Raw genomic sequence first — 24293 nt, 5'->3', positions numbered from 1 at the left:
GCTGGTGGTGCTTGTTGGCCTTCATTGAAACAGTCCAGATGGTCCCTGTGCCTCCACTGACAGACAGCTTTAATCTGAAGTTTAAATAATCCTCTATTTAGTCCTGGAGTGACTCGAGTATTCCCTCAGAAAATGACATGATTGAGCTGAAGACTAGCCTAGATGTAGAGGCATTAAACACCATGTCTGATGGAGCCAGATTGACTTTAGATAGACTGTAATCTATATCTAGGCTTTATCTCAGGGAGCTGGCCTGGAGTGCTTTCAAAACTGATGAAGATTAGGTGATGGAAAAGATGTGGAGGGAGATCTCCTGCTAGCTGTTAGTCAGAGCTGTAAATATAGCTGCGCACTGCCCACTCTCTCCTCCATACATCCCAGCAGGCTGATGGTAATGCTAAGACATTCTTCCGCTCGGATCACTGCCTTTGAAAGTTGTTTTACTTGTTGGGACAGAACCGGGTGAGTCTGAGAAGTCACGATGTCTGTCTGTATAGTCAATCCTTTTACTGAGTCTAAATGCTTCGTTTAGCCATTTTCGTAATCCTCCAACACAGTGTTGAGAAAATGTAAATGACTTTTATGATTCCTGCTAGCCGTGTGCGTTTCCTCCGGGGAGAAAAAGCTGAGAGATGGGAGCTTCATCAGAATGCTGCAGGAGAGCGTCACGCTTCAGCCTTCCTGCCGTGATGTTTTAGTCCATTCTACACCTCTGTGGTTACCTCTCCGTGCTGTCTGTGTGGGTAAAACTGCAAATTTGCCGGTTATCTAACTTGTTTTTTTGCAAAAGAGTCTCACAATCACAGATATAACTTGCATCTATTAGCTGGACATATGTCTCACCATGATCTCTTGCTTCAGGATTATCTCACTGTACTGGGAGATTAGGATGGCAGTTTTGGGGGGGATTTTCCTACTTAAATGTGCTGAATTTTAAGTCAGTTGCAACATGGCACCTTGGCAGTGTTTTCACTGTTCACTGATCTTTAACTCCACCACTGAAATGATTTTGGCCTTTTCCCTTAAAATCTCTGACTCTGAGCACACACAGTGCAACAACACTGGCCTATGATTTTTTACCAGAGTGGTAACATCCATGGAGAGCCACTATCGCTGCATCGCACTTCCCCTAAATTGCAGCCCCGGTTCCTCCACTTGCCTCCCTTCCTCGTGTCTTAGTCTGTCCCACCGATGAAGCATGGGAGAGCAGAGGAAATCATGGGAAGAGAGAGGAAACAAGGAAATGTGTTTTAGAGGGACGAGATGCCCTTTTCTCTGAAGCGTCGCATGAATTCGTTAGCAACCCTTTAAGCTGCACAGCTTACGAAAAGGCTGCTCTTGTGTATCCTCACTCATAGCTCCTCAGAGATCCCTCCTCCATCCTCCCTCCTCTGAGCAGGAATAAGGGCTTTGAGAAGGCCTTAACGAAGTGGGCCAGAACAACTTCAGGTTCAGCCGAGGACCGAGGAGATATCAGGGAGATTCAGCCTATTTCTCTATTTTACCACCTGAATAACATTGAACAGATGTTTTTAGCTACAGCAGAACGAGCTATATACACCGAGCTGTTTTGACCTACTGTAATAGGAATTGGCTGTTCAATAGGAATATTGAACTATTGGTTCCTTTACTGCATATAGAGTATCAAGTAACACTTTAAGACGGCAGGACGTTCAGGGTGACAAAGAAGTTCACATCTCCCATCTCTTATTTAATAGCTCCTCACTCCTCTGCTGAACTGGAGGTTGTTCTGGCCCTCCTTCATGAAGGCCGTCTCAAAGCTGTTATTCCTGCCCCGAGGACGAGGAGCGAGCATCAAAGGAGGGATCTTTGAGCAATGATCCAGAGAGCAGCCTTCCCGGTAGCCGTGCAGCTGACAGCAGTTGCTAACTCCGCCCATTCAACTGACGAATTCACGTATCGATTCAGAGGAAAGGACGTCTCATCCCTCTAAAACACATTTCCTCGTTTCCTCTTTCCTCCCATGATTTCCTCGCATCTCTCCCATTCTTCCTCAGTGGGACCGACTAAGACGCAAGGAAGGGAGGCAAGAGGAGGAGCCAGGGACGCAATTTAAGAGAAGTGAGATGCCGCGATTGAAGAGATGTTTTAGCCCGGGGGCAGCGGAACAAGCTATAAACACAGGGCAGTTGTGACCTACTGTACTCGGATTTTGCTGTTCAATAGGAATATTGGACTATTCGTTCCTTTGTTTCATATAGACTTTGTTAACCAGCTAGTCTCTAACTGTGTCTGTGTGCTATTGTTGCTGGGCAGGTAGTGTACAGTGGGTTTATCGAGCCGAGGGGAGCTGCAGAGTTAAGTGATAATTCTCTATTGGTTCATCACTACATCCAACCCTTTACCTTAACTTATGTCATTTGAACCATTAATGACACACGAATATTGATTACTGCAGCTTTAAGTATAGTCCATATTATTAAACGTAGCAGCATTTTTACTGGGTACATAGGTCACAGCATCCAACATGAAACAGATGATAAACCCAATTATCATAGAATTAGCATTAGCATAGCTTCACATTAGCTACTTATTAAATGTTTACTGTTTATTTCAGTAACCTGTGGACTAATACAGTCCATTTGAATACAAATTGAATAAAAATCAGTTTGCCGGTCAGGAAAAGTTTTTCAGGTAACATTAAAATACAAATTTTTACAAATGTAAAGTGTATCAAAATATGGCAAAGCTGGATAGATACCCAGATGATGCCCACTCTGATGACTACAGTCCAATTAAGATAAAATAAGTGCCTTAATTGGGTTAGGATCAAATTATAAATGCCCATGTAAACATTCTGTCTACAGATTCAGATGTGTAAAATCTCTTTGGCTGACGTTATGTGTGCATTACACAGCAAAGCAAAAGTGTAGAAAGCTACACAAGTTAGAGTTTGACTGGCCAGTCTTCACAACTGAAAGCAGAAAGTCAGCAGAGACGTTACTCACAGATGCTGCTTCTCTCTGGAGAAAGGGTGAGAGAGGAATTTGACGCTTTGTGGCCGGTTGGGGTCTACTTCTGGGTGGAGAGGAGCTGTGACTTTGTGAATGAACAGCCGGATCTTCTCCACCAGATTACTGCCTTGTTTCACTTCGTAACTCTGAAGAGGAGGCAAAAGAAATACATGTATCTGGAAATTAATAATAATGTATACTTTATTAATCCCGCAAGGGAAATTACAATGTTTTTCATGTTGCTAGAACACACATTACACACAATGCCTGAAATACACACAGATGCTCAGTACCTATACATGCACTAATTGAGAGATGTCAGAGTGAGGGGGCTGCAGCTGTCGATGGACAGCCGCCCTGAGCAGTTCGGGGTTCGGTGCCTTGCTCAGGAGCACCTTTGCAGGAGGTGAACTGGCACCTCTCCAGCTAACAGTCCACCAACGTACTTTGGGGACATGAAACGGCTACACTCCAGTTCCCAGCCCAACTCCCTACAGACTGAGCTACTGCATGTTGTTCCTCAGCATCCTATATTTAAAAAGGTGGTCTCGTTGACATCAGCATGTCTTTTTCAAGAGCTGAAGTGAAAATGTCCTGTGATCTGACATAACTACTGTATTTAGATGTGATCCAAGAGCAAGGGTAATTTGTCAGTTTTTCTAGATCTATAAGGCTGAGAGCCCTGAAGGGTTTGGACGTGGGCAGTAGGCAAGGCTCTGAACAGTGGAGTCTGCTTTGTCAGCATTTAAAAAAAAGCTTTTGTTTGAGTTATTTGAAAAGCATCGAAAGCATTAAGAGAATATATACAGTAGGTTTATGTATACAGTAACCAAAAGAGGACCCAAGCTAGACCCTTCTGGGACACCTTCACTAACCTTAAAAGCACTTTACTTGGAACCAGTAGGCTTGCGTTAAATCTACCTGAAAATGGCATTAAAACCATTTAATGTCTTGTCAATCTAGTCCTTAAAAGGACAGCGTACAATGTCTAAATCCTGACTTCTGAGGTTGAATCATAATGTAGTCACGCTTGTTTTTTGTGCCAATATCCAATACCTCTGATTTTGAAAATTAACTATAAGGTAGATTGCAGTGAGGTTTTTGTTGCACATTCTCCCCTTGTAAATACGACGGAATTGTGCAGTATGGCACTTAACAAATGTCTGATGGTTATTCATGCATTATTTATTCCCATTGGATTTCTATCAACATCTCATTACAAGACTTGGGAGAACTGCAACCACAAATTGGCCCCACTGTGGTGTTATAATGCTACATGAATGCAAAGACAGATGAACAGGAAACATTCATCTTCATACTTGTCCCCACTCAGCAATGCAGCGCTGAGAGCCAGTCCAATCAGCCTCAGGACAAGAAAAAGCTACGGTAAATATGCATTTCACAAAAGGGACAATTTACTGGTGGGTGGAGTACCTTCTTTGTTGGCATCTTGAGCTTCATAAACTCAGCCTCCCGACACAGAACGTTCCAAGGAGCATGGACCTTCATGAAGCCGATTCCAGGGATATTGGTCTGAAATACATACAAGGTTTGGATATTTAATCCCTATTCTCTATGTACTCACTGCAGAAACATGAGACAGTTTATGACTTTTTCAAAATGATGATATATAAACTTATTTGGTTGCCATAAGGGAGCAGTAGACAGAACAGCATGTTGCTCTTCTGTGAGATGCACTGTCTAGCCGATTGTCAGGAAAATCTTCTGCAACAATTTCAGCACAAACACACATCTTTATTGCTGCATATGGGATTGTCTCTGCAGCCTCTGCTGTTATGTAAAACCACTCACACACTGCCAGACTCACTTCACACCCTCCAGCTTGGCACACTGACCTGTCTGGATACAGAAATACATAACCAATTCAAGCTAGCTGACTAACTGTAAGCTATACATCACAGAGATTTACCAGATTTACTTCAATATCAAATTCAAATGTTTTTTTTTTTTCTGTATACTGATCCTAAGCAAGTATAGTTTCAGCACCGTATCGGGAAAAAAAAAAACAGATGACACCCAACCCTATGGTAATTACAAAGTTAGTAGAGTGTCTTCAAAGTTTGCCCATACATTTTAAGTAATTTAGAGTGACATCATATGACACCGTGAGCTGAGAAAAGCCTTTTTCAGAGCTTATTAAAATCAAGTTATGTCATAGGTTTGCTCATTCAGTTTTTAATGGTGATTCACTGTGTGTACAGTCAATTTATCTCCATTTGACTTTTCTTCAATAAACAGACTAACAAATGATCCTAAGCAAGTATAGTTTCAGCACGGTATCGGGGAAAAAAACAGATGACACCCAACCCTATGGTAATTAGAAATATAATTGGTATAGGTGCATGTCATCACATGTTTAAAATGTTCTTCAATCATTAGTCATTAGTTGGGCTGGGTTGTTATTACCAACCTGTCACTCCCAACTCATCAAATACTGACGCTTGGTCAAATAGCAGTGCAAAAAACACCCTTTAGCATCTGTATGGAACGCCGATTGAAACCGATTACCGATATTTGGAAGAGATATACATGCATATACAGTGAAAATGAAAATCTTTAAGTGAAAATTAAGATTTTGGAATGTTACAAACTCAAACACAAAACCTTGTTTAAATGCTTAAAGTAATGATTTAAAGCAACACTATGTAACTTTTAGCGCGAGCTGTAGTTCCAATGAGACAACCTGTAGGGGGACCGAAGCGGTAAAAGTTACATAGAGTTGCTTTAATAAATTAGAAACGTTGATTTAATAAATTAGAAATGTTCAACACGAAAGAGTAAAAGATAGTCAGATGGTGTTGTGGGCGGGACATTAAGTCAGACTCCATGAGTAGACACACCAAGCTGTACTGATACGTAAAAGAAAATAATAATTGTACTCCATAGGCGTCCATAGTAGAGTGTCTTCAAAGTTTGCCCATACATTTTAAGTAATTTAGAGTGACATCATATGACACCGTAAGCTGCGAAAAGCCTTTTTCAGAGCTTATTAAAATCAAGTTATGTCATAGGTTTGCTCATTCAGTTTTTAATGGTGATTCACTGTGTGTACAGTCAATTTATCCCCATTTGTGGTTCTCTATTACTGTAATGAAAACAAATCTCCTTGTGTTCATGGGTCCACTCACGTAGCACATCCATACCAGTGACAGAAGAGTTCAAAGGAATGTAGCCTAACCAACATCCACGTTTAGATGAGATAAGATATAAAAAAACAACCGTCACAGTAATGCTCTGGAGTCCATTCAAAGATGGATTGACTAAAATGAAATTGATCTGAGTGTCAACAGATCCAATTTAGACCTGTCCGTTCTAAAATCTAAACCTATTTGACGTTTATTTTATTACTGTCAATTGTTCAAATGAAAACATCCACTTAGGAGGTTATTAAACAGATCAACTTAATTGCCTAAATTGTGCCTTTCATTTGCAGCTCGAAAGGCAAAAAGATAACAGAATCTGCCTCATTCACTTTTATTTGAATGCCAATAAAAAGGACACATTTGATATGCACTGGAATCCATTGCAAATTTGATTTGTTTGATTTTTCTCACAATTGTACTCAATATGTGTAACTGTGTCCCGGTCTTTGCAGCAAATTGAACATAGTGTGCCAAACAGGGAGATTGTAACTCTGGGCCCATCACGTGATGCCCATTGGCCCAATTTGATCCGTTCTGTCTGATAACATTTGGAAAGTCTAGAAGAGCTGCATGATTAAATAATTTATTCCACATTCAAGTTAGTGGAGCGCTAGTCTCACATTGCCAGACCTTCCTCCACAGCGCTGTGGAGAAGGGTCTGGCTAGACCACACAGAATTCCGGGATGGGAGAAAAACGTGCTCTGGTTTATTGCCATTTGTTTAAACCAATCACAATCATCTCGGGCGGTGCTAAGCGCTGAACAGAGCAGCGTTGCCTCTGCAAAATAGCCTCGGGAAGGAACTTGTTTTGGTAGAACGTGTCCGTTCAAACTTGTTTTAGTCGGGCAACAAAAACTCAGACTGGACAGATAGCTAGCTGTCGGGATTAACCCTGCAGATTTGAATCCCATTTCCATGTATCTTTGTCCTCTGTCTTGATACCTTTTGAGTTCAACACTATTACCTTTTAAATTCAGCTGTTAAACAGATCAATATATCACTCTGCTATTATCAGTGTATTGAGTTTTCCTGCTTGTCCAGCTGAATTTAAAAGGTAATAGATTTGAACTCAAAAGGTATCAAGACAGGGGACAAAGATAAATGGAAATGGGATTCAAATCTCTCACACACACATTCAAATTCCCAGGACATCCACTCGGTCCTGTCAGGTTCTCCACTATCAGTCACATGAATCAGCCTTGGGAGCTACTGGATGTTATACCTGCTTTCTCTTAACCATTCTTTCCCTGTTAACTATGAGCATAAATGTAAAGGATACAAATAATTCCTTGCTTAATCCCTCCCCAAACAGAGGATCATAGGTTAGCAACCATAACTAGGCACAGGGGGTCTGTCGAGCTTTTGTGTTATCCACCCAAAGTGGTGTGCATGGGGCCGTGTTAAGAGTGGTACTCAATATTTAAAGAGTTTGTAGAGTGGTCTGTCTTGATTAGCTAAAAAGGTCAACATTTCAACCAAAAACACACAAAACTATAACATAAGTCCGGCTAACTAGCTTACCACCTACAGTAGTAACCTAGGACATTGCTTCCAAGGACAATGAGCACAGCATTAACCAGAGATGGCAAAAGTACTCACTTCCCGTACTTAAGTAGAAGTACAGATACTTGTGTTAAAAAATACTCTGGTAAAAGTAGAAGTACTGATTTAACTTCTTTACTTAAGTAAAAGTAACAAAGTACAGGCTTTGAAATGTACTTAAAGTATAAAAGTAGCCTTGCGAATGACAACCACTTTTTATGCAAAGCTACCTGGACCACACATGTTACTAGAGTGCAAGATGAGAAACTTCAGTGGACATAAAAACCAGGCTCTTTATATGCCAATGTCTACATTTTAAATGGATGTCTGCCAAACATCACATATATGATTAGTGTGACAGAGACTGGGACTCCAGCTTAATAAGATTCTGACTGAGTAGCAAGATATGAATTCAATTGTGATTCTGTGAGAATTCACAGATCCAGTTTCTCTTTTTTAATTGTCCCCTTAACATTTAAAGGAATCTACATATATACAATATGAATTACTAAACATAGATTAATTAAGAAGTTCCCCATACTTTTAGAGTTACACAGCACATTGGCCAGGAGTCATACTTGATGCCTCCTAGCCTATCTCAAACATCTCTCTCAGATAAGGCCAGGGATGATTGGGAATGTCTTGCTGCTTGTCTGCCTAATCTCTGGGATCTCTGTTTTCTTCATTTTCAATCATGTCGCCGTCCATACTACTAGTGCTAACGTTACACGCCTCAAGCTGCAATGATTTGCCGGCAAATGAATGCAGAATTCGCGCGAATCTGATTCGTCTTGTAGTGGGCTTACAGTTACAACGTAGCCCACGTGTATATTCCCATCCAAATAGATTGAATTCGGTATTGATCCGTGAAAAATAATAACGGTAACTCCAGTGAAATTATTTGAAACTTGTTAGTGAGGACTAGATTAGGACCGTATTTAAAGCTGATGCTGGTTTCAAACTTAACTTCCGCTCCCCCCTCCCCCCCAGGTGTGTCTGTAAAACACGGACAGAGACAACTTCTCTCTTTTGATGCTTTACAAGCAACGTGAAACCTAGCGCTAGCTAACAGGTGAAGAACACAAACAACTAAATCACTAGCTAACCTACTTTAGCTGTGCAGGGACTATAGACCAATAATACAACAGGCTTAAATGAACTGACAACATAAGTTATACGACTTACAGTTCTCAAGGACGCACACACACCATCTCAACTGATTATCCTCCGGACAGCAGTCTCTCTCTCTCTTTTTGCTCGCTTTATGCTCGGCCCTTAATCGCAACGCGATTAACGCAGTTAATGCTGACAGCCCTACTTTAAAGAAAATTGAACATAGCGGCCGAAAAAGTGGAATTGAAACTCCCGGCCTGTCATGTGATGCCCTCTGGCACAAAAATACTTTTTCCCATAGGCTACATTCAGACAGCAGGCAAAAGTGTTTTTTGGGGTCAAGTGACCAGGTCAGACTTCTTCAGAAGGAGTGTGAACACTTAAATCTAGACTAGATCTGATTTTTTTAAATCAGATTCAGGCCACTTCCATATGTGGATCTTGAATCATATCCGGATCCGATTTTTTTCAATGCGGCCGCAGTGTGAACAACCAAGGCAGATTTGATGCGACTTTTACCTCAATAACCCAATAACCTCGCTAACACAGCCCTTCGCTGCGGGGCCCCCTGCTCCCGGTGCAGCTGTCAACCGGGGCGGACTGTCCTCAGTGTGCCCCAACCGCGTTGCGTCGCCAGGGCAGGAATCGGCTGACTTAAAAAGGCGATGTCGGCAGCCCACCCGACCTGTCTTGAAACATGGCCAAAGGAGTTTAACGCGCGCGCGTGAGTTAGAGGGCCCCGTGGCGCAATGAAATTGAGGGCCGTCTCGCACGCACCGTCGGGGAGGTGGAGCATGTGAGCGCGTGCGAGGGCGAAGCCGGAGGAAACTCTGATGGAGGCCCGTAGCGCTCCTGACGTGCAAATCGGTCGTCCGGTTACAAAGACCTCTGTAGTCAATTTGCAGCCATAATCCCGCAAAAGGCCAAAATAGCCAATTTGTCTCTCTTTCTCTTCATTCTTCTCCTCCTCAGCACCAGCTCATTAATGTTATGGCTGCCATTACACAAACATTTTGAAATTAAAGTGAAAATGCTTACTTCGTCCATAACCTCCCTAACTTTAGTGCAACAGCGTGCTGCATCGGATGTCATTTCAAAACCGCAAACAGTTCACACTGGAATCTGATATAGGCCTCATTTTAAAAAGGTAATGTGAACAGCCAAATAAAAAAAACGTAAACAACAGACAGGGAAGTATCTGAAATAACTCCTTTTAATATAGACCAAAACATCCGCTCCGCTGACGGTAACTGGTGTTGCTGTACGGCAGAAGAGGGCATAGTAGACGCGGGGGTTATCGAGGGGAAGGCATAAAAGGAGTTGGCTTTTGATGAGAAAGCGATACGAAGCCTCGGTAACTGTCACATCGCTCTTCAGCTTGAAAGGCGTAGCAACAATACCTAAAAGGTAAATCGTCAAAATACCACATCACATTCAGCTCTCACCCTTTCGTCCATTTCCAGCTCCAGCCCCGTCTCTCGGATGTTTTCCTCAAACTCCTCCCGCCTAAAGCGCTTGTCATCCTCATGATAGTCAGTCCGTTGCTCCTGGGCGGCGATCTCCGGGTCTTCCTTTGGCTGCGCCTCAGCGCCTCGGCTTCTAATGTTCAGGCTGCGCCAAAGCCGCCGGATGAAGTTGTTGTCGCCAAACCTGGAGGACTGGCGCCGGATGCTGTTGGGCTTCTGGATGTGGTAGGTGAGCACGTAGTCCACCCGCCGCTGCCCATCAGAGAAGTAAGGGCCTTGCCGTGGATACAGAGGTGAGCCATCATCCGCATAACGATTTTTCATTGGCTAGAAGCAAGAAACAAAGAGACAAAATATCATAGATTACTGTATATGTATAGAAACATTCATTACTTCTTAAAAATAAGCAGGGGTGGAAGAAGTACTCCGATCATTTACTCAAGTAAAAGAAGTAATACCACAGCATAGAAATATTAATGTCCTGCATTCAAACCTTTTCTCAAGTACAAAAAGTATTAGCATCAAAACATACTTAAAGTACCAAAAGTACTCATTATGCAGAATGGCGCATTTCCCAATAATTTATGTCATATTCTTGGATCATAATCCATAATTTCATAGACTAACGTACATATGGTTTTAATGTTGCAGCTGGTAAAGGTAGGGCTACTTGATTTATCTATTATAATAATATATCATCTCTCATTTGTTGATATTTTCTATTCATAATTTAAATCTGTAAAGTAACTTGTAACTCAATTTATCAAATACATACAAAATACTAAAAGCTCAACGATCTCTGCAGTACTTATATGTATGTGGTGAGATGTTAGCCTAGGACCCATTGATTTGCTCTGGCAGATACAAACTCATATTTACAATTTAAAAGGGGTTTTTGCTTTTCATTCTCTGCAGTATATTTAGCTTCTGGTTCACTTATGCACTCCTGGGCACCATACACTTTCACACTGCAACGTAAAACCACTTACTGTCCCCAAAGATATTCAGAGGAGAAGGCCAGTAGATAACATAGTGCCCATCATACACAACATACAACAAACACGTGCTTCTCCAGCTGAACCATGTAGTTGACTATTTCATGAAATATTAAACTTACTTGGCCAGTAGTGTCTACAAAGTGATACGCATCTTGTGCTGTCTATTTATGATTTGCAATCCCCAACTGCATTAAATGAAAGGTCTTGTTGTGTTCATATCGCTGTGGATTATAAAGCCCTATACTGTACATGTTAGTATCTCTGCACAAATGTCACCTCATACTTTGCATTTTGACTAAGAAAAACCATACTGTAAACCAGGTAGTTGAAGATTTAATTTTGTAGTATAAACACATGCCCTTAGTGTGCAACACTAACATATCTTAATCCTCTGTGCCATAGAGAGCCATTGCTGTCCATAAACTATTAGGAACCCATCAATGAGGCCTTAATTACAATGACCAAGGGGCGTTGAAATTAATTATTGCATCGATGCGGATGTGGACGATTCTGCATCGCTGCAGTGACAGACCATAATCGATTATTGCCTACTGAGGTAACTTGTTCAAATCGATTCAAATGTAATCGTTGACAGGATAATCGTAATCGACCAGTGAAGATTCACACCCCTACAACGGACACAGATACTAAATCACCAAATGTGTATTAATCTGCCGCTGAAAATAGTCCCCTTTAGATGAACTCAGGCAAATCACAAAAAAAGATGTCTCCACTTCCTCCCATTGTACAAAAGTGAAGCCAAAATATCCCGTGTATTCAGGCGCAACCATCTTGTCATTTTGGAGCCAGAGTGTGCGTAGTAGTGATCAGGCGGTGGAGCCGGGGTAACAAAGTCCCACCCCTTACACCCGCCAGACCAATCACGAGTCTCCATCCTGTCCAGCTGTCAATCATGACGTTTCACCCAGTTTTTAAAGCATCAAATTAATAAAATGAAACTAATAAAAAACAAACATCAGAAAAATGAACACTTGAACAAACATCAGCGTGATAAGAACTACCAAAAATGACATCTTTGGGATCATTTTGTTGCATTTTTATTTTCATGACTGATTTTCTGATCTGATCTCATGTAATTCTAAAGAAAAAAGTCATATCCGTCCGATTAGAGCTGAAGTGTAGTATCCTGCATGATGAATTAAACTCTAGGGTATTTGTACTTGTAACCCTGTGTGTGTGTGTGTGTGTGTGTGTGTGTGTGTGTGTGTGTGTGTGTGTGTCTGCGTTCGCTGAGATTTTAGGAACACACTTTCTGCAGGCCATCTGACAGAACCCCAACCCACACATCTGTCACACACACTCAGATCCTTAGCTAGTTCCACTGACCCCCGGCAAGTTGACATAAGTACAAAAGGCTAGCTGTTTATCACACTGTATAAACTAACAGATAAATCTTTGTTTTGATTACATTACATGAGAATGTACGACGCCTGGGTGGAAATTGTGTCACTGTGGATGGGAAAATAGAACATAGACATTAAAATAGAGTATAAACAACTGTGGGCTTGTACAAACACTTAATTCTAAAAATAAAATATGTGCTACAGATAATCTTCCATATAATTTCATGTTAAAAGAAAATTAGCGGGAAAATAGAACATAGACATTAAAATAGAGTATAAACAACTGTGGGCTTGTACAAACACTTAATTCTAAAAATAAAAATATGTGCTACAGATCGTCTTCCATATAATTTCGTAAAATTAGCTTCAAGCCATGCTAGCACCTCCATTGTAAAATAAATCAAATTAAAAGATAGATACAAGTTGAGGTCTAAAGTTTGTTTGTTTGTTTGTTTGTTTGTTTGTTTGTTTAAGCAGTTATGAGAAAGTAAATACAGAAATAGAGATGATGTTTTGGAAGCCATGTTTGCCATGTTCTTTATCTTAGTTTAGCATGTTAGCATGCTAAGATTTGTTGACGTGCTAGTTTGTGCTCAAACTACATTTTTATTTGGTCATGAACCAAAGTGTTGGACAAATTCATGTTTTTAACGGATGATGGCTTTAATGGAAAGTTAAGGAATAATAATAATTTATCCTGGTGGGAACACGATTGTCTGTTCCAAACTTCCTGGCAATCTATCCAATATTTCACTGTGATCCACAAATATCAACCTGTTGGTGATGCTAGTCAGTCAGGGGATCACCACAGTCAGTAGGACACATCGTCCAGGGGATATATCCGCCCCAAAGTTCAGAGCAAAGTTCATCTTTTAAAGCCAACAAGAGTGCAGAACCAATAGGGGACCACAGCTGTCTGGCTTCCACATCCACACAGCATTCTGGGATGGGTTTATTGACATTTCTTTAAGGGTGAGGCTATTTGCACCCCTGGTACAATTAGCAGTGTATGCTATTCGTACCCTGGTGCAATTAGAAATTAATGCTATTCGTAACCCGCCGGTGCACACAGCAATGTGTTCTATTAATACCCCGTATGGTACAAATATCAATGTATGCTATTTGCACCCCTGTGCATTTACAGTACCTTGGCATATATTTACACACAATTATCCATACTACTCACGTATTACACCTTTTTGGAATATTATCGCCCTGACATTCTTACCCTAACCATAACCAATCCCACCCCTGTTGCCTAAACCTAACCAACCCAACCAGAGCAGGCATATTCATGAGTCTTCCCCTACCACCCTGCAAAAAAAAATTCACGTTCACTGACTTGCGCAATTGCATGCAAATGATCTAATCCAAAATCACCTCACCGGGGAATTGAAATCCAAACTCCCAGACCAAAGCTCAGTGTTCTAACCACTCACCTAGCAGTTCTTACAGAATGCTGTACAACTGTTTACCACTTGGTGTCTTCAAGCCTCGGTTGCTAGGTAACCATGCTGTATACAAAAAATAGGTACTAACTAACAAACTAACTGTTGTATGCTTTCACTGAAGACAGAAAGCGCAACTGTAGTATCCATTTTCCACTAGAAATTCAATTGTTATAAACTTTAGAGACAAAACTTTCCTAATATGCCAGTTTCTGCGGTCATGGAAGATGAACGTTCGCCATGATTTCGGTGCACGCGATCAACGTGTTTTTGTTGTTACGTCACATGGTGTGAATAGCTCAGCTGTGTGGCCGAGGCTATTCGTACCGGGGGTGCAAATAAGACACTCTGTTTCTTTAAACCAATCACAATCGGTCAGGCTTTGTCCTGACCGATGTCAGTCTTTTTTATGTAATTCCATTGATCCAGACTAGCCCCAGTGCTACACAGGTGTACCTTATAAAGTGACTAGGGCTGGGCGATATGGAGAAAATCAAAGATCACGATATTTTTTACCAAATACCTCGATATCGATACCGCAACAATATTGTAGTGTTGACTATTGGTGCTTTCACAAAATATTTACACAATGAGATTTTTGATAAATAATCATCAGTAATGTGGCTATAATGACTAAGTAGGTAAAGGCAAATCATAGAACAGTTACAACAGTCTGGTAAGTTCAGAAAAGGACATCACTTTACTGTAATGCAGCCTTTAAAACCAGGAAAAGACAACACTTACGCCATAATACAATATTAAGATATCCAAAATCTAAGACGATATCTAGTCTCATATCACGATATCGATATAATATCGACATATTAGTGTGAGAGAGACGATGAGAGAGATATGGGAGACTGAAGACATCACATACTATGAAGGAATTGTTGACAGCATTAAAAGCAGCTGATAGCCAACACTGATGTTTACATGAAGACAGAGAGACAATCACATGGCAATACATGTTGTAGATCAGACAGCGTGCTGTCAATAAAAGAGTCATGAATGAAGGCTGAATGAAGGTGAATTGCCTTCATGGTCTTGGCTCAACAATGAAAGAGAAAACTAATACTGAAACTAGTACTGAAATGAACAGCTTTTCTTCTTTACAGCCACCAACCCACGGTACAGAACAGTTTGTGTGTGTGTGTGTGTGTGTGTGTGTGTGATAACAAGTATCATGTGTTGCTGGTGCGTGTGAATGTGTGTTTATATTATAGATTACTGTATATAGCCCCCTTCCTCATCCCCACCACACACACACACACACACACACCTTCAGTTCTCTCTCAACAGGAAGTAGTCATAGCTGTGAGGGTCAGAGGTGGCTTCTCAGAGGGCACATGAGGATGTGGTGGTGTATGCATCACTCACCAATAGGAACTCTTTTCTCACTAAGCCACCGGGAAATGAGGTTCTCCTCTCCTCTGGGCTTCCACATGCACACAGCCACCCACACAAACACACATTTCTGAGCAATAATAAGCTCAAGGCAGAGACAACCCAGCAGTTTTTTTTAAGTCAATAATATGTTTCACAGCAGCAGTAAGCAAGTATGTAGCAGCTGGAACACATTTTTGCACGTTGAAGGCTTCAAATGACAGATAGACAGGAGGAAAATGGTAACTTCAAGGGTCGGTTCACCCAAATCACAAAATAACTGTATCCAGAGATACAACTTGTATCTCTGGATAATTCTCACAGTGACTGTTTATTAGGCAGAAAGTATTTCCAAAGCTAAATACCACAAGAGGTAAGTGAGAAACCGACCCTTTAAAATACTTCTTCCCACTAGAGGAAAAGAGGAAGCAGCATTCATTATGGATTACATTTGGGACCAAAACTTCCCCTAAGCCTTATTCCTACCACATGATTAGTGTCTTGACCACATATTACAATAAATTGTGCTGCTTTCCTGTTTGGACCAATTCAGGACGGAATTATTATTTAGTCCCACTTATACAATGCGTTGTGCTGTCATCCCAAGATCATGATTTATTATTCTTTTATTATTTTTTATATTATAATTTTTTGTTATGGTTACAGCTGATTGATCTGAATTATTGTATTTTCCCAAGACACCAATTTATGTATTGTCATGCTCATATTTCTTTTTTCTTTGTAATCAGTGAAGATCTTTTGTAAATGTTGCGCAAGTTGGTAAATTTGTCTCTTCATTTGCATGTGTTGTGTCTATTTGCATGTGTTCTTTTTAGTTTGCAGCGTGTTGATATTTTTATACTGATCATGCTGTTGTTTTTCTTTTCTTTTTTACCTTGTAAAGTGCCTTTATTTATTTATTTATTTAAATTTTTTGGCATTTTAGGCCTTTATTTCTGACAGTACAGCTTCGACTTGAAAGGGGAGAGAGAGGGGGGAATGACATTCAGCAAAGGGCCGCAGGTCGGAGTTGAACCCGTGGCCGCTGGACCGAGGACTGAGCCTCTTTAAATGAGCGCGCTCCGCCAGGTGAGCTATCCAGGCGCCCAATACCTTTTAAAGCGCTATATAAAATAAATGTATTATTATTAATATTACGTTGAGCTTTCAGGGCCTGCATTTTTTTTCTTCCTGAATGAATCTCTAAATAAATCTCTCCCACCTGCCACTTGTGCCGGGTTAAATCAGCGTCACACACCACGCCCCCTCATGTGTCATATGTCATATCAGTTCTGACCCTTATAAAAAAAAACTAGCCATACTCTTCCTGAAAGTCCTCTCGTAACAACTTGTACTGTGAGGTTTAATGAACACGGTCTAGTTTTGTTTCATTTCCTAGACCTTTGTTCTCCAGTATTAATGAGCTCTCTTGTGTTGCTTGTAATGACAGTGAAAATGCGGTCTGATTAAAGAAAGGTGCTGAGCTGGAGGAATAGCCTTCAGCTCAAGTGGCACTTTAAGTGCTGCTCTCTTCACAGTCTGTTCACTGCTGCTCAAGCTCAATAGAAAAAGAGCTCCTTTTCATTTTAATATTTTGTAAAACAAATCACTTCGTGTTCCCCCTGACACTGGCTGATTTAAAAGCACATGCAAAAGCTTTAGAGTTGGCCTGATCACTGCTGTGTTATCCAGAGCAGAAGACTGTGCAAATATACAAATGTCACTGTGTAACTCCTTCCTGGGAAACTATATCATTCTGTCTGTCCTTTCATTGAGTACATTTACATGCCCACCAATATTCCACTATTATTCCCAATATGACAATATTCCCGAATTTGATACAGGTCATGTAAACAGCATATTCGGTTTGGATATTCTGAATAAGACCTTTTTCCAAATATAGTATTTTCCGATTAAGACATGTTTGATATGCTGGTATTATTCAGGTTTTAGAGGCATTCTTTGGACATGTATACAGCGCATTGGGAATATGTGTCTCAATCTGGGTTTCTACCGCAGTTTGTGAACGTTTACGACCTCTTGCCTGTTTTCGGCTTGTGGTCAGCTCTGTGCGTCTCTATGGTTGTTGTACACAAACCAACCAGCCAACAGTTTGCAGGGCTGTTACAGGGTCGTTGTTGCCCATAACACGCTAGCGTTCTGCTAATGAATGCTGATTGGTCAGTGAAGGACTGATTACGATCGGAGATCCCGCTTGACGGCATCCGAAGCAGAGCCAGAATGTCAGAGTGAATATTTCGGCGTGGTCTTTAAAACATTAGCAAACCTCTTTCTAGCACGTATATTGACAGGGAGAGTCTAACCTGTCAGCTGTGTTGTCGATGCCTCGAGAGAACAAAGGAAGCGACTCAGAGCTTGCCGTAAAGCAGCATCTCTGGCTGTATATGTGTATGACGTCATTGACATTTTAAAAGGCTTTTTAGAACAAAAAAGCGACTTTAAAAAAATCTAACACCCAGCAGTGTGTATTTTCTTTGCCTCCCCTTTCGAATGCAACATTCAAATTACTAGACAAAAAATTTTATTGTATCCTGAGAAAAGTGGATTTTGAGGGCTATAGCTCCATAGAGTCCCCTTCATTCTGCACTGGCCTGTGAGCGCCCCCTATATGGAACTCTGGTGGAACTGCAACCAGTTCAGAAGCCGGAAGTAACGAGGGAGTGGAACTTCTTCCTATATTAGAAATTCTTTGGCTGGAACCCTTTTGAAAAAATCCTATTTTGCACGGCTACATGTAAATAGGAATATTAGTGGACTATTAACTTTCATTAGCCATGTATAGCTGAGTCGGAATATCGTCGTTGTCGGAATAAGGGCAAAAAACGGAATATTATGTGCATGTAAACGTTGTCATTAGCTGTGTTCAAAACTGTTCCCTATCAAGGAAATAGTGCACTATATAGTGTGTTCGCCATTTTGTAGTGGTGTTCGAATTCTCCTCGGTCTACTATAAAACACCCACAATGCACTACTATTTTGAGTGTACATACGATGTACCCTACATTTTACTCCCGTATACCAGTGCTCGAAGTGGGCCGGTACTTCTACATTTTACTCTTAAGCGTACCTGCACTTTTTCTTGCGTACTGATACTTCTCGCATGTAGCCGGTACTCTACCACTGACAGAGAAAACGTCAGTGTCAGAGAGATTGGTAATAACCCTAACGTTACATAAACTACACTACCCAGAGGGCACTACATGACTTACCTCAGATCTTGACGAATCACTTAAAGGCAAGCAGTCGGCCCACCCTATCAGAAGTTCGCTTCTCCATGGACGCTAGTTCGAAAAAGCTGTCTGATGCCTGCGGCCTGACCGTAAAAGATTTTTCACTGCTGAAAACCTGAGTTTGTATGTCGTTATGTTAGCCTGGCTTCAGAAAAGGTACTAAAAGAATGCGTGTGCCAGAGACAGACACGTCGACAGAGCTCCAAGTCCAACCAGAAACATCAGGTACGACTCATGAGCTTCAAACTAACGTTAACGTTGATGTGAGCGGGACAGCTAGCGCTAATGAGGAGTGTGCAGCTACCAACCTAAACGTTACCTTAGTCAATGACACCGACGTCAACAATAACGTGAGTAACGAAACACATGGATGGCCTGACTGTTGGTCAAGGGACCAAATGATTTTTTTGCTCCACGAACAGCTAGCTCGTTTTTAAAGATAACAAACTGGGCTGCAAAACGTGTATCCCATCACTTGCTGGCCAGACAGAGAGGGGACTGAAGCTGTCAAGAGAATGGAGGGAATGTTTAATTCAAGCCTTTGGCAGAGACAAGGCGAAGCAACAGCTGTCACTGCGCAAAAAATTGAAAGACCACAGAGATTCGAAAGCACACATTAAGGCAGCCGACATAGCGGAGATGGCATCCCGCAATGAGCTGAGCAGGCAAGTTCAATCTATGCGAAACTACGAAACTACATCTTGAGTGTTCCGAATTGCATACAAAATTGGCAAGCATGGGCGTCCATTCAAAGACAGAGATGAGGAGAGTACCGGCACTCAAAAATGTGTCTGTTTCCATGAGCAGAATAAAAAAAGGTAAGTGTGAAGATGGCTCTTTGGAAATAGACAGACCCTCCAGAATTGGGATGGCACTACACAATAATAGATTGTGGTTAACTGTATGGTTAAATCCTAAATCTCCTCAATCAAAGTTCATTAAATGCTTCTGTGTAAGTCACCAAAGTCTCCTGAACCTTCTTCCTGATGGGAATATGATTCGAGCTGCTACCGAGTTTTTCCATAACAATCACTTGTTTCCGGCGCCATGGTAACTGTGTGCCGCCCGGTGATAAAACATAATCTCAAGTCAGAGGTAACAAGTAGAGCCTGTTTTGGCCCAACTGTGTGTGCTCCTGAATTTTTATCAGTCCTCAAAACACAACAAAGCTCTTGTCAAGAGTGAACAATATGGATTCGATAGACTTAAAATGTACATGGTGTAGGAATTTTTCCCATCTACCGGTGAAATTGTATTTTGCATTCAAACGAATAGCGCTCTCTAGCGCCTCGCTTTTTCAAACGCACGGGCGTCCATTCAAAGACATGCGAATGGATGTAATTTTGCAGGAGTTAAATGGAGTGAACATGGGCCGAGTTCTGCACTCCGACAGACATGCGCCTTATTTTGACCACATTGCAACGGAGATGAGGAAAGAGAGCAGAGATGGGAAGTACCAAAGTACAAATACTTCGTTACTGTACTCAAGTAGATTTTTCTGATATTTTTACTTTACTATTTATTTTAGTGGTGACTTTTTACTTTTACTCCTTACATTTTAACAAGAATATCGGTACTTTCTACTCCTTACATTTTAGAAAATTGGCTCGTTACTTTAGTTTTGTACAAAAGGTCGTCTATCAGGAGTGATTGTTAGTGCATGTCGGAAAATAGCGGAGCGCCACACAGAGAAAAAAGTGAGAGAAAAGAGGATAAATCAGTTGAGATCGTGTGTGTGTGTGTGTGCGTCCTTGATAACTGTAAGTCGTATAACTTATGTTGTCAGTTCATTTAAGCCTGTTGTTGTATTGGTCTATAGTTCTTGCAAACTTAAAGTAAGTTAGCTAGTGATTTTGTTGTTTGTGTTCTTCACCTGTTAGCGAGGTTGCAGGTTGCTTGATCTTATTAAAGCATCAAAAGAGAGAGGTTGTCTCCGTCCGTGTTTTAACAGACACACCAAAGTTGGAAACCAGAATCAGCTTTAAATACAGTCCTAATCTAGTCCTAACTAACAACTTTGAAATAATTTTACTGGAGTTACCGTTATTATTTTTCACGTCATCAATATCGGATTCAATATAACTGGATGGGAATATACTGTACGTTGCACTTAATGCAACGACTCGACAGATTCGGCGGCATTCATTTGCGGCAAAGCATTGTGGCTTGATGGTGATAATGTTAGCACTAGTAGTATGGATGTTTGTTTGTTGTCTGTTTAGTAATTCATATTGAATTCTTTACTTTCATTCCAGAAGCCATATTTGAACACACACACACACACACACACACACACACACACACACACACACACACACACACACACACACACACACACACACACACACACACACACACACACACACACACACACACACACACACACACACACACACACACACACACACACACACACACACACACACGTAGATTCCTTTTAAATGTTAAGGGGAAGATTAAAAAAGAGAAACTGGATCTGTGAATTTTCACAGAATCACAACTAAATACATATATTGCTATTCAGTCAGAATCTTATTAACCTGGAGTCCCAGACTCGGTCACAATAATCATATATGTCATGTTTTAGGCCTATTGGCAGACATCCATTTAAAATGTAGGCAATGGCATAAAAAGAGTCCACTGAAGTTTCTCAGCAACCACTCTAGTTAGATTTGTGTGGTCCAGGCAGCTTTTCATAAAAAATGGTATTCATTCGCAAGGCTACTTTTACTTTTATACTTTTAAGTAAATTTCCAAGCCTGTACTTTGTTACTTTTACTTGAGTAAAGAAGTTAAATCAGTACTTCTACTTTACCAGAGTATTTTTTAACACAAATATCTGTACTTCTACTTGAGTACGGGAAGTGAGTACTTTTGCCATCTCTGAAAGAGAGTACCGGCACCTTTTCTTTTCCCCACTTCAAGCACTGCCGTATACCAAAATGAAGCGGACTTTCGTTTCTTAACAGCGTAAATGTAACATGCAACATATACACACAAACTTTTACTTTCCTCCTGGGTGCTGGGTTTGTTTCAGGGACGTATTAGAAGTATTTTAGTTTCAGTTTGTTTACATGATGCTGGGTCGCGCCCGCCTCCGTCACACAAATAACGGGCGCATCTCCTGACGCAAGTCACGCAACGATGTGTTTTCAGTGAGTGTCCGAAATCTTGTTTGGTCATTCCCTATATAGTTCACTATTTAATTAAACACCATATAGGGAATAGTGAGTGAGTGAATGCGAGAGCGGTTTCGAACACAGCTATTGTCACTCTCTCCTGTCCTCCAGTAACCCTGCTCTTGCCTATTCTCCCACCTGACCAGCTCCACCCATTCGCTCACCTGCTTCCCCTTTCACCTGCCCTTTGCCAGATTGTCTTTTGCGTTGCATTTGCATTTCAGTGTTGTTCCTCGTTATCCTGACCCTGGTTACTGCACCCAGTTTTGACTTCTTAGGCCTGGTTAGTTTGCCTCTCTCTCTCTCTCTCTCTCTCTCTCTCTCTAGTTATTGACCCCTGTCTGTTTGGAATCAATCTTTTCTATTTTTGAACTTACCTTTGCGTGTTTTGAGTCATGCTTGTGTGTTCCTAGCTCTTCAGGTGCACATGCAGAACTCTACTGTAGGGATGCACCGAATCCAGGATTAGGGTTCGGATTCGGCCAAATATTGGGCTTTTTGACGGGGTACGGTTTCTGCCAAACCTTAGAATTTTTTTCTAAAAGGTGTTTACGTAGGTGGACCGTTCAATGCAGTAGGCTGTGAGAAAGTGAAAATGGAACTTGTGAGCAGAAAAAGTGTTGTTCGGCAGTACTTTTAGTCAAAAGAAGGCCATTCAAGTCCATCTACATGTTCAATTTGCAATGCAGATTTGACTCACAGTGGCAAGGACCCTAAACAATACACAACATCGGTGCTGTTAAAACATTTGCGTAGGAAACATCCGAAAGAATACGAGTTGTGCATGAAGGAATCTACAGACAGCAGCCAAAATGCAGCAACTTCAGGTACGGCAAAGGAAGGACAGTCACAGATAAAAACTTGTGTTAAAGAGACAATTTTTACAGTTAAAATAAAATAAAATGAAAAATACACTGCTGTGGACGTAGTTTACTTCATAATGTGTTTACGGTGTTGATGGACTGAGGATGGGAGTAGGATTCTGTATTCGGAATCTTAACCAGTGGATTCGGTGTTCGGCCAAACCCCAAAAATCTGGATTTGGTGCATCCCTACTCAACTGTGCACAATATACCTGAGCCACAGAGCAACACTGATGTGGAATTTCTAAAAACACCATGTTGTGGTAAGATAAGACAAGGGGGTAAACTTAGGTAAGATGATGTCACTCCTAGAGCACAGGCGAGGGGACGAGATCTATTCAGCCATACTCCATCATTAAACCTGTCCTGTGTTCAAGTATGATTGTATGTCTCTAGAGATTGAAAGGGTCTAAGCTGCTACATGATAAGGGAAAGTAGTGTTCCGGATCCGTATCCCTTCAAAAAGGTACTGTAGGCGGAAACAAGGTCAGGGGCCTCACAAACACCGTAGCCTATTTTCCAGAGAGAGATAGACTGAACTTGCAGAACAACAGGATTAGGGTGAGTATCTGTGTTGGTGGTGCCTGTGTTATGGCGCCATTAATATCTTTGCATGATCCTCTACTTGACAGCTTCAGCAGGAGATGTATTTTTTATTTTCGAAAATGAGGATCTGGAAGGAAACTTTATTTTAAACATCAGTACGCAAAAAAAACAAACAGTTTAAAGCAAAGTCTCAAACTGGAATGGATAATGATTTAAGGGTAGTATCAATATCTTTCAGTTCAAGAAAATGTATATGAAAATAAAAATTAGACAATTTGAAGTTGCCAGATTGTTATTTTTTAAAATTGGTTTATGGTGAGTTATTCTAAAAGGGGATTTTTTTTTAACTTGCTCTTCTCTCTAAAATGATCTGTTAATTGCCCGACAGTGTTATCTATTTCTGCTCATTTTCTCATATGAACAAGGAGCTGGTAAAATAAGATTTTTTGTCTTCATCCAGCTCCTTCCCGATCATGGATATGTAATGTAATATAGCAAATAATTTATGGTTGGATTAAAAAATGTGTCTGTTTCCATGAGCAGAATAAAAAAAGGTAAGTGTTTATATGGCTCTTTGGAAATAGACAGACCCTTCAGAATTGGAATGGCACTACACAATAATAGATTGTGGTTAACTGTACGGTTAAATCCTAAATCTCCTCAATCAAAGTTCATTAAATGCTTCTGTGTAAGTCACCAAAGTCTCAAGGAGACAAGAGTGAACAACACAGATCCGATAGACTTAAAAAGGTACACTGTGTAGGAATTTCTCCCATCTAGCGGTGGAATTGTATTTTGCATTCAAACGAACTGTGCTCTCTAGCGCCTCGCTTTTTCAAAAGCGTGTTGCAACTACGGTAGCAGTTATGTACCAAGAAGCTATGACAACATGTCTTCCAATTTTCGCTTTTTTGTTGACGAGGATTCCTTCTCCTGTGGCTCGGCATAAGTATGATCCTCCATTATGAACTAAAGGGCAGTGCAGGCTTTCAAATTTGCC

At 41.0% G+C, this 24293-nt stretch overlaps 1 protein-coding gene across 7 annotated transcripts in view; it reads right to left on the bottom strand.

The window, feature by feature from the left end:
• Nucleotides 1-24293, bottom strand: part of ano1a (anoctamin 1, calcium activated chloride channel a) — a 103865-nt gene that overhangs the window by 59233 nt on the left and 20339 nt on the right. For all 7 annotated transcript variants that reach the window (XM_039795087.1, XM_039795081.1, XM_039795080.1 and 4 more), the window contains 3 exons: nt 10241-10588; nt 4410-4508; nt 2970-3121 (listed from right to left, as the gene is read on the bottom strand). In XM_039795087.1, coding sequence (XP_039651021.1) covers nt 2970-3121; nt 4410-4508; nt 10241-10588 — 599 coding nt within the window. The remainder of the gene's footprint in view (nt 1-2969; nt 3122-4409; nt 4509-10240; nt 10589-24293) is intronic.

Source organism: Perca fluviatilis, chromosome 3, assembly GCF_010015445.1.
Source record: "Perca fluviatilis chromosome 3, GENO_Pfluv_1.0, whole genome shotgun sequence".
In the NCBI taxonomy this organism is placed as follows: Eukaryota; Metazoa; Chordata; class Actinopteri; order Perciformes; family Percidae; genus Perca; species Perca fluviatilis.
Note: the sequence above shows the minus strand (reverse complement) of the source record. Positions and strands in the feature narration are given on the sequence as shown.